Below are 15,128 nucleotides of genomic sequence, written 5' to 3'. Positions count from 1 at the left end.
AATTTCATCATTTTGCCAATATATTTGATGATTTCCCACGTTTTCAGAGCGCTAAGCTTTGCAGTAAAGTTGCAAGATCAAACGTTTATGTGTTTATAAGTTATCAGATCTGAATACTGAATGGTACGTTCATTCAATCAAATTTCATCGTTTGGCCAATTTATTAGAAGTTTTACCACGTTTTTAGAGCGCTAAACTTTGAAGTAAAGTTGTAATATCAGACGATTATGTGTTTGTAAGTTATCAGATCTGAATACTGAATGGTATGTTCATTCAATCAAATTTCATCATTTGGCCAATTTATTAGACGTTTCCCCACGTTTTCAGAGCGCTAAACTTATCAGTAAAGTTGCAATATCAAACGTTTATGTTTTTTTAAGGTTATCAGATCTGAATACTGAATGGTATGTTAATTCAGTCAAATTTTATCATTTGGCCAATTTATTAGACGTTGTCCCACGTTTTCAGAGCGCTAAACTTTGCAGTAAAGTTGCATTATCAAATGTTTATGTGTTTTTAAGTTTATCAGATCTGAATACTGAATGGTATGTTCATTCAATCAAATTTCATCATTTGGCCAATTTATTAGACGTTTTCCCACGTTTTCAGAGCGCTAAATTTATCAGTAAAGTTGCAATATCAAACGTTTATCTGTTTTTACGGTTATTCAGATCTGAATACTGAATGGTATGTTCATTCAGTCAAACTTTATCATTTTTCCAATTTATTAGACGCTTTCTCCATGTTTTTAGAGCGCTAAACTTTATAGTAAAGTTGCAATATCAAACGTTTATGTATTTTGAAGTTTATCAGATTTGAATACTTAATTGTATATTCATATTTGAGTTCTTCAGACTATGAAATAAAGAAAAAATAAGTTTTTTCAACTGAAAGTAAGGAGCAACATTAAAACTTGAAACGAACTGAAATTATTACGTATATATGGGGGTTACCCCCTCCTCAAAACCCCATTCTTTACGCGAAAGTTTTTTACCATTTTTATAAATGGCTTCTTGTTGTTCTATTTAAACGGATAGTGTTTTGTATATCGTTCTTAAAGAATTGGGACAGAATTCAAACATTAACGCAAAGAGCAAGGTTTTGAGGAGGAGCAATCTCCCTCATATACTTAATAATTTCTGTTCGATTTAAGTTTTAATGTTGCTCCTTACTTTCAGTTGAAAAAACTTTTTTTTTCTGTTTAATTTCTGATCGTTTTTCAAGTAACACCAGTAAATCTGGCTACGCCTCCACAGATAAATCCTTCTTCCCCCAGGGTTTATTATCTAGACAATTCAATGCTGGTGAAAATATACCCGGACAATTTCCATTAACTTCTCCACGTGTAAAATTGAGTCGGCAATGAGAAAGCAAGACATGAGAATAATTTCCTATAAGAATTCTAGCAAACTCCCCTAGTGTAAAATTTCCCCCGAATAATTCATGCCCTCCCTCCTCACTCAATTTCCCTCCCAACGATAAATTGTCCTCATGGAAAATCCCACCAGCAGAAAATTTGCCCCCTCCCGGAAAATGTATGCATACTTTCTAATAACACATACTATACGTAAACAATGGGCGAATTTCGTAACTTAAAGACCTTTCACCACGGGCTGTTTGGTGTCATGATATCTCCAAAGGTACAGTTATTCAGCCTTTCATCTATGCTGAACAAAATGGCTATCTCCAAATTTTGATCGGACCATTTTGAGAAAAAAGGGGCCTGGGAGGGAGCCTAATTACCCTCCATTTTTTTGGTCACTTAAGAGGGCACTAGAACTTTTAATTTCTGTCCGAATGAGCATTTTCATGATATTCTACGACCACTTGGTCGATACGATTATCCCCAATCTGAGAAGAACGAAGGTTATGCTTCTGTGCGAAATGAGGTACCTTAGTATATGAAACGACCTAGTCTAATAAAAACAAGAAAAAGTTTTTCGCTGGCCATTGTTGGTAATGCCGCCTTTTTGGAACGACAACTATAATGCGAAATGTTAGTTACCCAGTATTTGGCGTATTTGGATGGAGGGGATTAAATATCTGGATGAGCCAATAGGGTCAAAAATACACTCAGACAAAGTTTTATATTAAGTTTAAAATATCCATTTACTGAGTGTTTCACGAAGTCTTGAAACTTCTTGAAACAGTCTTGAACGCGAAGTTTTGAAGGTAAGATAATATATATAAAAAAAATGACTTAAGCAGAGTAAGACCGATCAAAGTATAAGAATCGATAGTAAAATACAACCTCAAAATACTGTCTGCCCCATGTGGAACAAGCGATTTGCGACGAGCCCGCAGCTCTAAAATTCAAAAAGGAAGATTTACTTGCATAATTGGAATTATTAGTGTCAGATCTACTCACCGAGTCAGAATTTTGGTAGTACTTGAACTTTTTTAAATAAGGATTGAATTGTTTTTTCATTGATGTTTAACGTCTTTCTAATCTTAAAAAAAAAATTGCCACAAAAAATTTTGCATATTTAGTTCGTTCGATGCCTAAAACTGAATCTCAGCTATAGAACAATAGCGAAATTTTGGTCTCTCGTTGATAACTTAAAACCACAGAAGAGAAGAAAATCACATACCAAAACTTTCACAGAGAACATAAACCTTATAAGAAATTAAATAAAAAAACACGTTTTTTAAACTGAAAGTAAGGAGCGACATTAAAACTTAAAACGAACTGGGTAAAGTTCATAACTTTTAGCCCTCCTCCTGGGGATTTCGGGGGATTAAGTCATTCTAAAAGACATATTTATCATATTTTCGACCATGTTGAACAAAATGGCTATCTCAAAATTTTGATCGGGTGACTTTGGGAAAAAAAAAGCGTGGGAGGGGGCCTAGTTGCCCTCCATTTTTTGTCAATTAAAAATGGGCACTAGAGCTTTTAATTTTCGTTCGAATGAGCCCTCCCATGGCATTCTAGGACCACTGGATCGATACGATCACCCCTGGAAAAAAAACAAAAAAAAATACAACAAAAAAACAAATAAACACGCATCCGTGATCTTTCTTCTGGCAAAAAATGTAAAATTCCACATTTTTGTAGATAGGAGCTTGAAACCTCTACAGTAGGGTGCTCTGATACGCTGAATATGATGGTGTGATTCTCATTAAGGTTTTATAACTTTTAGGGGGTCTTTTCCCCTTTTTTTGAAAATCAGCCAAATTTTCTCAGGCGCGTAACTTTTGATAGGTATTACTAAACTTGATAAAAATTATATATTTGAATTCAACATTGAAATCTGATTCTTTTGATGTATCTATTGGTATCAAAAACCCGTTTTCTAAAGTTTTGGTTACCATTGAGCCAGATCGCTCCTTACTTACAATTCGTCGCTACGAACTGTTTTATATAAATAATTTAATATACTGAAGTCTAACAATGAGCAGAAGAAAAGCCTAAAATAGCAAACATTTAGGATCGAGACAATATAAAAAAAAAGCAAAAAAAAAACAAGAAACCAGAAAAACAGAGGAGATGAGAGGAGAGAAATTAAATACTGGAGTGTTAAGTCAAGACAACCTAACTTATTATGTAACTTTGTCTTAGGGGATTAATGAGAGGGGGATGCATGTTTGCATGAACTAGGGTACAGTCGAGAAGGCAGTCGTTTATCTTAACCCCAAGTGCAGGGTTCAGTAATTTCCAAAATTGGACTTTAAAAAAAAAAATTTTTTTACACCCCAAATAAAAAAATTTGGTCTACAATAGAAAAAATGGTGTAAAAATAAAAACGGCTGACCAAGGAAGGGTATATATCTCTCCCATTCCAAAATGGCAATACATGGTAAATATTAGTAAAGCATCTGCCACCTTTCGGCCATGGGCACCCATATGGGGGGGGGGCTGAGGGGGGCTACAGCCACCCCTGGCTGAATAATGCTGCATTATATTTTATGTTTTGTTTTGAGATTTCTCTTATACAGCATTGGAAGTGCCGATTAGACTAGCTAAGCCCAAACCCCCTAAAATTCATCTTATAGGTGCCAATGCTTTCGGCTGATGACTCGAGAATTTTGACGATCCCATACCCCACGGGTTTTTAAAGATTTTTACCCAACTTGCCTTTCTCCTCCTTAATTGAACTTAATACCACATTTTACTTTGGAGTTTAATGGTCAAAATGCTAAATTGGTGTTTGGGAATTTTTGATCATCCAGCCTACTTAATTGAATTTAATGCTACATTTTTCTTTGCTGTCTTACTGCTGTCTTACGCCAAAATGGCGTCGGGAAATTTTTGATGATATAATGCACCATTTTGGTGATCCATGCCCTTCTCCTCCTTAATTGAACTTAGTGCTACGATTTCCTTTGGAGTTTTATGGTCAAAACGCCAAATTGGCCTGTTGGAAACCCTATTCTCCTGACATGCGTTGAAAAACAGTTTTCTTGCTTTTTTATTGGTTAATTGGTACTGGTGCATTATGCGGGCACCGCTATATACTGCATGTGGAATGTCAAACGGGAAATGCTACAGTCAAACGGGAGAGACAGATACCCGGCACTAAGACATTTGTTAGAGTGGAATTAATCTAATATGAATGTTAAAATTACAATTTGGTATTTTCCAAAGACAGAAAAAGAGGCAGTTGAATTTTTACAGGATAAGGGGTTATTGCCCAAGACAAAAGAGTGCGAAAATGGACATTATCATGACTTTATACTTGTTTGGAAAGTAGATTGGACAATATTGGAGGTGTTGGGTACGGCAATGTTAGCAAAAACTCGGTTTGCGTGTCAATACGTGGTTTGCTAATAGTAAAACACATACATAATTGTAACTTGTAATTCTTATTATTTTGTTCATAAGCCATTATAACCGGGTATCTGTCTCTCCAGTTCAACTGTAGCATTTCCCGTTTGACATTCCACATACAGTATATAGCGGTGCTCGCATAATGCACCAGTATCGGTTAATTTTATTTGTGCTATGCACCAAAGTGCCTCTGTTCATATTAGGCCTACTCACTCTATACAATAATCCAGTGTTCTATAAACATGTTTTTATCATTGATAGTCTTAGCCTGGTTTGATGGGTCCATAAAGTCTGTCAAGGCAATTTAATTTCTCACCCTCCCCCCTATCTAAAATTCATATTTCATATAAAAGAAGAGAGAAAAAGAAAGACCTGCAATAAATATCCAGTTCATAACTGTTTCCAAATGAAGACTAATCTGTACTTGAAATTTTTTGTTTTGAAATAAAACTAGCTTTTGACCTCGCCCAAGAGAATTTCGTAGTGGACTTTCAGTTGCAGACAATTGACCTGACACTTTAAGAAAATTACAACCGGCTGTTTTATAGAAGCTACACTACTATCCATTATTTGCTAAAAAAAAACTCTCTTCTTAACTTAAATAGTGTTTCTTAACTAAATTAAAAAAAAAGTTTTTTTTAACTGAAAGTAAGGAGTGACATTAAAACTTAAAACGAAAAGAAATCCTTCCGTATATGAAAATGGCTGTCCCCTCCTCGACGCATCGATCTTTACGCTAACGTTTTTTATAGTTTTAAAAAATAGAGTTGTGAGAAAGAGTCAAACTTCAGCGTAAAGAGAAAGGCGTTGAGGAGGGGACAGCCCCTTTCATACACGGAATAATTTCTGTTCGTTTTAAGTTTTAATGTCGCTCCTTACTTTTAATTAAAAAAAAACTTGTTTTTTTTATTTAATTTGTGAACGTTTTTGAATTAATACAGGTTTTAATTTTGGCTCACTGTATATGAATAATTAAAACGAAATCTGCATATTTTTTTTTTCGTAACTTTCGAGTTAACTTACGTAATGAACTTATATATTCATATATATTTAATATGAATATCAGGGGATTCTCCCCCTAGTCAATATCTCGCTCTTTGCGCTAAAGCTCGAATTCTATTCCAATTCTTTAAAAATGACCTCTTAATCACAAAGGCCATTAATTAGAATAAATAGCTCTTATGAAAACATTAAAAAAACTTTAGCGTAAAGAGCGAGGTATTGACTAGGGGACGAACCTAATCATATACGTAATAATTTCTGTTCGTTTTAAGTTTTGATGTTGCTCCTTACTTTCAGTTGAAAAACTTGTTTTTTTTATTTAACTTCTGATCTTTTTTGAAAATAATGCTCGGAAGTCAGGCGCCCCTTCATAGCAATGTTCCTCCCCCCATGAAAACTTCCTCCATGGAAAGATCCTGCCACATAACCCCCACGTAACCCTGTGGGGGATTAAGTCATCCTCAAGGACATATTTATTATATTTTTCGACCATGATAAACAAAATGGCTGTCTCAAAATTTTGATCGGGTAACTTTGGGAAAAAAATGAGCGTGGGAGGGCGCCTAGTTGCCCTCCATTCTTTTGGTCACTTAAAAAGGGCACTAGAACTTTCAGTTTCCGTTCGATGAGCCCTCCCGTGATATTCTAGGACCGCTGGGTCGATACGATCACCCCTGAAAAAAAAACAACAAATAAACACGCATCTGGTGATCTTTCTTTTGGCAAAAAACACGAAATTCCACATTTTTGCATATAGGAACTTGAAACCTCTAAAGTAGGGTTATTGATACGCTGAATCTCATGGTGTGATTTTCATTAAGGTTCTATGACTTTTAGGGGGAGTTTCCTCCTTTTTTCAAAAATCAGGCAAATTTTCTCAGGCACGTAACTTTTGATGGGTTGAACGAAACTTTATGAAACTTACATATTTGAAATCAACATTACAATATAATTCTCTTGATGTATCTATTGGTATCAAAATTCCATTTTTAGAGTTTCGGTTACTATTGAGCCGGGTCGCTCCTTATTCACAGTTACCACGAACTGTTTGACACTACAATAACAAAATTCTTAGCTCGTTAGAGTTAGAAAATCGATATTTTTTTTTATTTTTGCTTCCAGTTCAACTGTCTACTAACCCTATGGCCCTATTTTATTCATAACTATTACGGTAACTGATTTTGTAATTTATTTATTGAATTGGCATTACTCTGAATTATGAACCGGCTTTTTATGAGGAGTAAGTCCAAAATATTATAAAAACTAACCAAATTAAAAAAAAAAATTTTGTATAGAGTAGAGCTAAGATTAAAGGGGAATGGATTGGGTTGGAAGCAGAGGCGTTATTTTGGGGAGGGGGGGGGGGGCAAGGGGGAAATGCCCCCCCCACACACAAAAAAAATTGTGGAGAAAAAATTATCATATATTCCATGTCCTTTGACTATCTGGATACGGGCCCCTTTTGCCCTTCCCAAATAAAAATGCTAGAGTTACGCCCCTGGTTGGAAGCACCTCTTCAAATTAAATAAATAGAAAATTTCTGAACGCTGCGAAGCAAAAACTGTTCTACTATGGTTTTACATTCAGAAAAGGTGATACCGAAATAGTTAAAAAAAGAAAGGCAAAAAAAAACAAAATTTACAAGTTTAATTTTTGACACAGGGATATACCTGGGCATCATGGAGGAGAAGATTGGGGTGCCAATAAACTGAATAGGGATACAAAAAATTAGCATGCTTCAATACATACAAAAAATTTCTAGTTATTTAATTTTCAGGGCCAAACACTTTCCTCGCTTCCATATGTGCTTCAGTTTCCTATGGTTAAGAACTTAACCAGAAGGTTTAGAGCCCCCCCCCCACCTTGAAAAACACTACAGTATGCGGATCGAACTCTAGAGTATAACGTGGATGCCGCAGTGAGTTGCGTGGTTATTTATAAACTGTTAGCTAATAATGACCTGAATACTACATGGACCAACAATTTCAATAAATAACTTAATTAAGACATCTCATTCACAATGTCTTTTCAAAATTCAAAATAAAATACCTCTTAGAAATTGCCCCCATTTATGTTTTGCTACCAAGAGGTGACGTCATGGGCCAGGCTAAGGATTTGCTTCCTTCTGTTGCAATTGCTGCAATAGTTATGAATGAATATCCGAAATTTAAGCATTTTGTCTTGGCCTGTCTTAGAGTATATGTCGTACATGATGAGACACACTGAGGAAATTTGATTACTGGTGACAACAATTTTCATTTTCTCAACGCTTTGGCGTTTCAGTGACCTGTTTTGCGGAAAACACCTAAATTGACTGGACCCTTAATGTCGCAAGCAAGCTCCATTTTTTTCAATTGTAGACCATATTTGTTATTTAGGGTGCAAAAAAATAAAATTTACTGGGGTATGGAAAGTTTTGAAAGCTGTTTGAGACACACATGGAAATCTTGTTTGTCTGTGTTCATTCCTTTTTTTTTTTTTTTTTTTTTTTTTTTTTTTTTTTTTTTTTTTATCATGAATAGGTAGAGATAGTTAGAAAGAAAACTTCTGTCAAATACGTTTTGAAGTTCTATTCTTAATAATTTTTTTAAGCCTTCCGAGGCCGAGCTCAAACAGCAGCTTATTAGTAGCAATACTACTACTACTACTACTACTACTACTACTACTACTACTACTACTACTACTACTACTACTACTACTACTACTACTACTAAACTACTGCCAACTGACTGCAGCACTAAGCCACGTAAGGCCAGCAGAGCTACGCACGCTCCTCCTACATCCCAATCTATTCCAAGCCTCCCTCCTTACAGCCTCCCAGGAAGTTCCCATTTCCCTTAAATCTTTCTTTATGACAGCCTCCCACCCCAATCGCGGACAACCTGCTTCCGCTTAGCCCTAGACAATTGGCCGAAAAGGACAATCTTTGGCAGTCTGTCGTCCTTCATCCGCAGAACGCGCCCTAGCCATCTCAACCTTTCTCCCATTATAGCCACTAGAAAACGGGGTTGAACCACACTTTTGTACAGCCTACGGTTTGAAATACGGTTTCTCAGCCAGGTTCCCAGAACAATGCGTAGTTATTTTCTCTGGAAAACATCTAGCAAATCTTTATCTCTTTTTCGGAGCGGCCATGCTTCAGAACCACATTTGATCATTGCCATCACTGCAGCTTCCAATATTCTAATCTTGTTTTGCAGAATTATCTTCCTATCTTCCGAAACTTTTTTCAACTGTGAAAAAAAAACACTCCAAGCCTTTGCTATTCTATATTTAATATCTTCACTGCTCCCACGGTCTTTCTTAATAATACTACCAAGGTAAGTGAAGCTGTCAACCAGGTCAATATTTTCGTTACCCAACGTCACCTTTTCATCTTCACTTATTCCTAGCCTTAGCCATTTAGTTTTCTTAAAGTTAATTTTCAAGCCTATTCTAGCACCGTGAACTCGCAAAACCTCTAAAACGTAGTTCATTTTGCTCACACTTTCATATAGGATGCTTATATCATCAGCATAATCTAAGTCACTGAAAGTTTTATTCCCTATTAATTCTACGTTTTCCCATTGCCTTTCCTGTGCTCCTTAAGACAAAGTCCATCAAAATGATCAATATAAAGGGGGATGGAACACAATGGGGGATTTCTACCTTAACCACAGCAGTGTTATTCTCGTACATAGCACTAGTCACGTTAATGTGTTTGTCTGATATACCATAAGCCTACAAGGATAAGACCTTCGTTAAAGCTCTTCTATCAACAGAATCGAACGCTTGCTCATAATCTATAAAACTCAGGACTAAAGGTGATTGATAACTCAGACATTTTCTCAATTATTTACCTAAGAGTGAAAATTTGGTCTTCCTCTACCCTTTCCAAAACCGCACTGTTCTTCTGTTACAACTTTGTCTACAGCCTCTCTAAGTCAAAAAGTATCATTTTACTAAATAATTTGCTACCTACAGAAACCAGGCTAATGCCTCTATAATTACCACCCTCACTCTTATCACCTTTCTTATACATTGGCTTAATTAGAGTTTTCCCAAAATCGCTAGGTACTTCCCCTTTTACAAAAATTATATTCATCAGATATGATTATCATCATATCTTCGCTAACTTATTTCTAACCTCAGAGCAAATATATTTAAGAAAATCATTTACCACACTATCAGCACATGCGACCTTATTATTTTTAATATTATTTGTATTGTCGCTAATTCTTCTTTACAAAAAAAAAAAAAAATCTTACTTCATATCCAAGGTATCAAAAACTTTTTCATTTTCCTCTATATCTTTTCCTGAACCTCTATCTTGGTTTAGCACATTCTTAAAATGTTCTGCCAAACTGTTTTTAACTCTTTCATTATCACTAATATTTTGACAGGCGCCGGTAGGAAATTTTCCAAGAGGGGGTGGGGGGCAGACGGCAAAATAGCAGTGATGGTTGGCACCAAACTACGACTTTATCCCGAAAAGGATGAATCTGCAATCAATTTAAAATCCTGAGAAACTAATTGATTTAAAGGTATAAATAACTATATTTTAGGCTTCCCAATTTCCACACGTAAATCCACACGATGGTAATAGCACAGTAATGCCACACGGTGGTAGTACTGGATTCAACCAAGTTGATTCGATTTATTTGTAATGAAACTATGCTACGTTTGGTGATATGTAATTGCGTATCAGCTATAATGAGGGGGGGGTGTGAGTCATTTTTTAGTTCGGGGTAGGGTAGATTCCTACAAAGGTACATTTTAATTGACAAAGCGTTTACTCTTCATGAGGTTTCAGGTAAATGTTGAAAGAGGAAGGGGGAGGAGCAATTAATTAAAAGGTTTATCTATAAAGCTAATACGTTACATTCTGATATCTACCAGCACAGAAGTGAAAAAGGCAAGGCAGGTCATAATCAGCCTCGCCATGAAATTTCATCGGGGTAGCAAATACTGCTAGGAACATAGTTTTCAGCAATTTTCAATGGTAATATATTTCTTTTTCTATTTATATAAAGTACTTAAAAGTATTTAAAAATATATGTAATGTATTTTTTGATAAAAAAATCCTATTGTACAGGTTGTGATGGCTTCAGTTATGTAGAACATCAAAAGTCTCGCAGAATTTCCATCCATACAAACAATAACACTCTTTTTCATCCAACCAAAATTCTTAAGTAGTAATATTAACAAAGACCTTGCACCTAAATTATTGTTCATCGCCAATTTGTTAAGTATATTCAAATTTTATCTAAAATTAAAATTGCAAAATTTTAACGTAGGACGGTACTAATCAACGAACAATTATTGATTTACACATTTTAAAAGCAATTGACCAGGGATTTAAGGAACCGGTACCTCAAATTATATCTTGGCTAGGCCTGGGTATGATTTGGAAAACAATCAGAAATTAAATAAAAAAATAGCTTTTCAACTGAAAGCAAGGAACAGATTTGAAACCTATCTGAACAGATTATTCTTTGTATGAAGGGGCTACTCCTCCTTAGCTCCTTTCTCTTTACTGGGAAGTTTGGATTTTCTCCAAATTTTTTAAGAAAATTTGCAATTGGAAAAAAAATTTCAAAGCACTAACAAACGTTTTTTTTTTTAATAAGCAAGGTGTCGAGATGGGAAGAGTCCCCCTTATATAGAGAGTAAGTTATACTTGTTTTAAGTTTTAAACTTGCTCCTTACTTTAGTTGGAAAACGTTTTATATTTGTTTAATTATATTTCATGAAGTTGCGAAGTTTTATGAGTACAATACTTTTGATAACGCAGAAAAAACGATCAATATTCCAATGAGCTCTGTTAGGATTTTGATGGGTAATCGAACAGTTCGTGGCAATGGACTGTAACTTACTTATAGCGACCTGGCTCAATAGTAAGCAGAACTCTAAAAAACGGAATGTTGATATTAATAGGTATATCAAAAGAATTGGCTTACTAAGCTGATTCTAAATATATGAGTTTCATTAAGTTTAGTCTTACCCATCAAAAGCTACAAGCCTGAGAAAATGTGTCAGATTTTCGGAAAAAGAGGGAAAGACCCCCTTCAATTCATATGATCTTAATGTAAATCACACCATTAGATTCAGCGCATCAAAGACCCTACTGTATATGTTGCAAGCTCATTTCTGCAAAAATGTGGAATTTTGTAATTTTTACTAGAAGAAAAATCACGGATGCGTGCTTATTTGTGTTTTTGTGTTGTCTTTTTCCCAGGGGTGATCGTATCAACCCAGTGGGCCATTCTAATGGAAATAAAAAGTTCTTGTGCCCTTTTAAAGTGACCAAAAAAATCGGAGGGTAAATAGGCCCCCTCCCACGTCAGTCTTTTCCCACAATCGTCCGATCAAAATTTCGATATAGTATTTTTCTTCAGCATAGATGAAAGGCCCAATAACTATGCCTTTGGAGATAAAATGACCCTCTTCAGTCCCCGGGGAAAAGTTTTTAAGTTATAAAAGTCGCTCTCAGTTTTTTTTGTTATTGGGAAGTATGCATACATTTTTCGGGTGGTGAGGGGAGGACGAATTTTCTGCTGGGAGAACTTTCAATGTAGAGGATAGATTCCAGGGGGGGGGGGTGAAATTTTCAGAATAAATTTTACACTGGGGGAATTTGCCAGAATCTGTATACGAAATTTCTTTGCATGTCTTGCTTTCTCTTTAGCGATTCAATTTTACGCGTGGATATGTTGAGGGTAATTGCCAGGGGTAAATTTTCGGCGGGATTGAATTGTCCAGAGGATATTTCTATGGTGAGGGATTTTTTTCCGTGGAGGTGGAGCCAGGTATACTGGCTTTATTTAAAAAAAATGATCAGAAATAAAAAAAGAAGTGTTTTTTTTCAACTGAAAGTAAGGAGCAACATTAAAACTTAAAACGAACAAATATGATTACACATATGAGGGGGTTGCCCCCTATTGAACATCTCACTCTTTGCGTTGTTGTTTAAATTTTCTCCCAATTTTTTAAAAACGATTCCCAAAACACAAGGGACGTTTAATTAGAACAATAAGTAACTTGTTTTAAAGTGCCGAAAAACTGTAGCATGAAGAATTTGATTTTTTTTCTGCTCCAACCAAATCATATAAAAAAATGTTTGTGGAAAACTGGTTAGGGGTTGCTCAGTCACAAATTAGAACTTATATTTTCCTTGTTAGGGGTCAAAATCTATTGGCAGGCAGCCAACAATGGGGGAACAAACGTTTTTTTCGTGTTTTTTTCCTATTCTTCTCTATTTTCTTTGGTTTCTTTATAATTACTTTATAATCCCAAATTTCCGTTGCCGGTGCCCATGGCCCGTTCCTATCTTTAACTGCGACAAGTCCGGATTGACTACTCCCTCTCAGTTTATTAACATGACAGTATAATATTTTACTATTATCGCGTATAGCTGCATCCTCAAGATCCTCGGTAATTTTATCCATCGCCCCCATTTCGCACCTCCTTAGTTCATATTTTAATGCTTTCTCCACTTTCTTTACATTCCTTTTGTTCTCATATGATCTATCACTCAGATAATTTTTTTACAAACCCCTTCTCCTCTCTATTAAACATAAAGCTCTTTCACTTATATTCCTATGTTCGTTCCTAACTTTTTTCCCAATGACACCATCAGCAATATATAAATTTAACCAATAAATTTAAACCGTCGTTTTTAAACCATAATACTTAAACTATAAACCATAAGTTTAGTGTTACAACATCAAAAGCTACGAGCGTGAGAAAATTTTTGTTATTTTGGAAAAAGAAGAGAAACAAGCCCAAAAAACAATGGCTTTTAATGAAAATTAAACACAGAAACAAACAAGTTTTTTCAACTGAAAATAAGAAGTAACCTTAAGACATAAAATGAACAGAAATTATTGCGTACACCACCTCAAAACCTCGCACTTTACGCTAAAGTATACCAACTTACCATAAACATCAAACTTAAATCATAAATTTAAGCCACCCGCAATAATAAATAAATTAAGTAATAAACTTCGGGCATAATACATTTTCTACTGTTTAAGTTGGCCAAAGTCTGAATTCTTTCCCCAGGGCTTCAAGAATTAACTTAAAAAACGATTTTTTTTTTAACTTGAAGTAAGGAGCGACACTAAAACTTAAAACGAGCAGAAATTATTCCGTATATGATAAGATAAGATAAGTTTTATTCTTCATTAAATACACATACAATATTACATATTATTAATCCCTCAAAGGCTCATTGGCCTGTACAAAGAGGGACGACATATGAATTACATACTCAGAGATAAAAAAAACAAAAGAAAATTTAAAATGATCACTTACTCACATATGAAGGAGAAGAAAAGAAAATATAGATAAAATGAAAAATATAGAAAAAATTACAATAAATAAAATAAATTTATCAATTATATTAAATAGACTCAAAAAAAAAAAAAAAAAAAATATTATTACTATAACCGAATTCCAATCGTCGAAACACAATTATGTGTATTGTCAGGTAGAACCAACATCATAATAGCTGTTACGATATTATTCATAGCTCTTATCCAAGATATTAAAATATCATAACTTAAGCCATGTACAGCCCTTTTAAGCATGTATTTAAAACTATATAAAATCCAGTTCAATCAGCTCTGCTTATTTCTGAGGCTAGGTAGCATGAAAGGGGCTGTCCCCTACTCAACGCCCCGCTCTTTACACCAAAGTTTTTTTATAGTTTTAAAAAGTAAATTCTTGAGAAAGAGTCAAACTTTAGCTTAAAGAGCGGGGCGTTTAGGAGGGGACATCCCCTTTCATTTACGGAATAATTTCTGTTCATTTTAAGGTTAATGTCGCTCCTTACTATCAGCTAAAAAACTTGATTTTTTTATTTAATTTCTGAACTTTTTTGAATTAATGTAGGTTTTGATTTTGGCTCGCCGTGCATGAATAATTAAAACAAAATTTGCATGGTAATTTTACTTTTTTTTTTGCTAAATGGCTTTCTCCAAATTTTTAAGGGAAGAATTTGAGAAAAAAGGGGTGGGGGAAGGAGCCTAGTTGCCTTCCAATTTTTTGGTTATTTAAAAAGCGCACTAGAACTTCTAACTTTATTTATGAACGTTTTATTAGTAATTAATTAAAAAAAAAATTCCGAGAGAAATAAAGAGAGAAGTTGAAAATTAAAAAGAACAAAAATTATTACCTTAAAGCCTATCTAACATATATCAAGAAAACTATTGCAAATAAATCAACTGGTGATATTTCCTTATGTTTGTGGGATTACAGAAAACTAGCGCTTTACTGAAAACACAAAAGCCAAGTATAAAAACAAGAATATTGATTTAGGAGTCAAAATTAAATACGGAGCCTCACAACAACGAACCAATCTATAACACTTGTC

At 34.8% G+C, this 15,128-nt stretch overlaps 1 protein-coding gene across 1 annotated transcript in view; it reads right to left on the bottom strand.

Moving 5' to 3' along the window:
• The window catches only part of LOC148949689 (uncharacterized), a 174,252-nt gene extending 161,043 nt beyond the window's left edge, over positions 1-13,209 (bottom strand). The window contains exon 1 of the mRNA XM_089092756.1: positions 13,152-13,209. Within this exon, the coding sequence (XP_088948882.1) occupies positions 13,152-13,209 (58 nt within the window). The remainder of the gene's footprint in view (positions 1-13,151) is intronic.
• Positions 13,210-15,128: the final 1,919 nt, after the last annotated feature.

This window comes from Artemia sp. Qi Xiang Cuo, chromosome 8 (genome assembly GCF_049724085.1).
Source record: "Artemia sp. Qi Xiang Cuo chromosome 8, ASM4972408v1, whole genome shotgun sequence".
Classification (NCBI taxonomy): Eukaryota; Metazoa; Arthropoda; class Branchiopoda; order Anostraca; family Artemiidae; genus Artemia; species Artemia sp. Qi Xiang Cuo.
The sequence above is the reverse complement of the archived record's forward strand: the minus strand, read 5'-3'. Positions and strand labels throughout refer to the sequence as shown.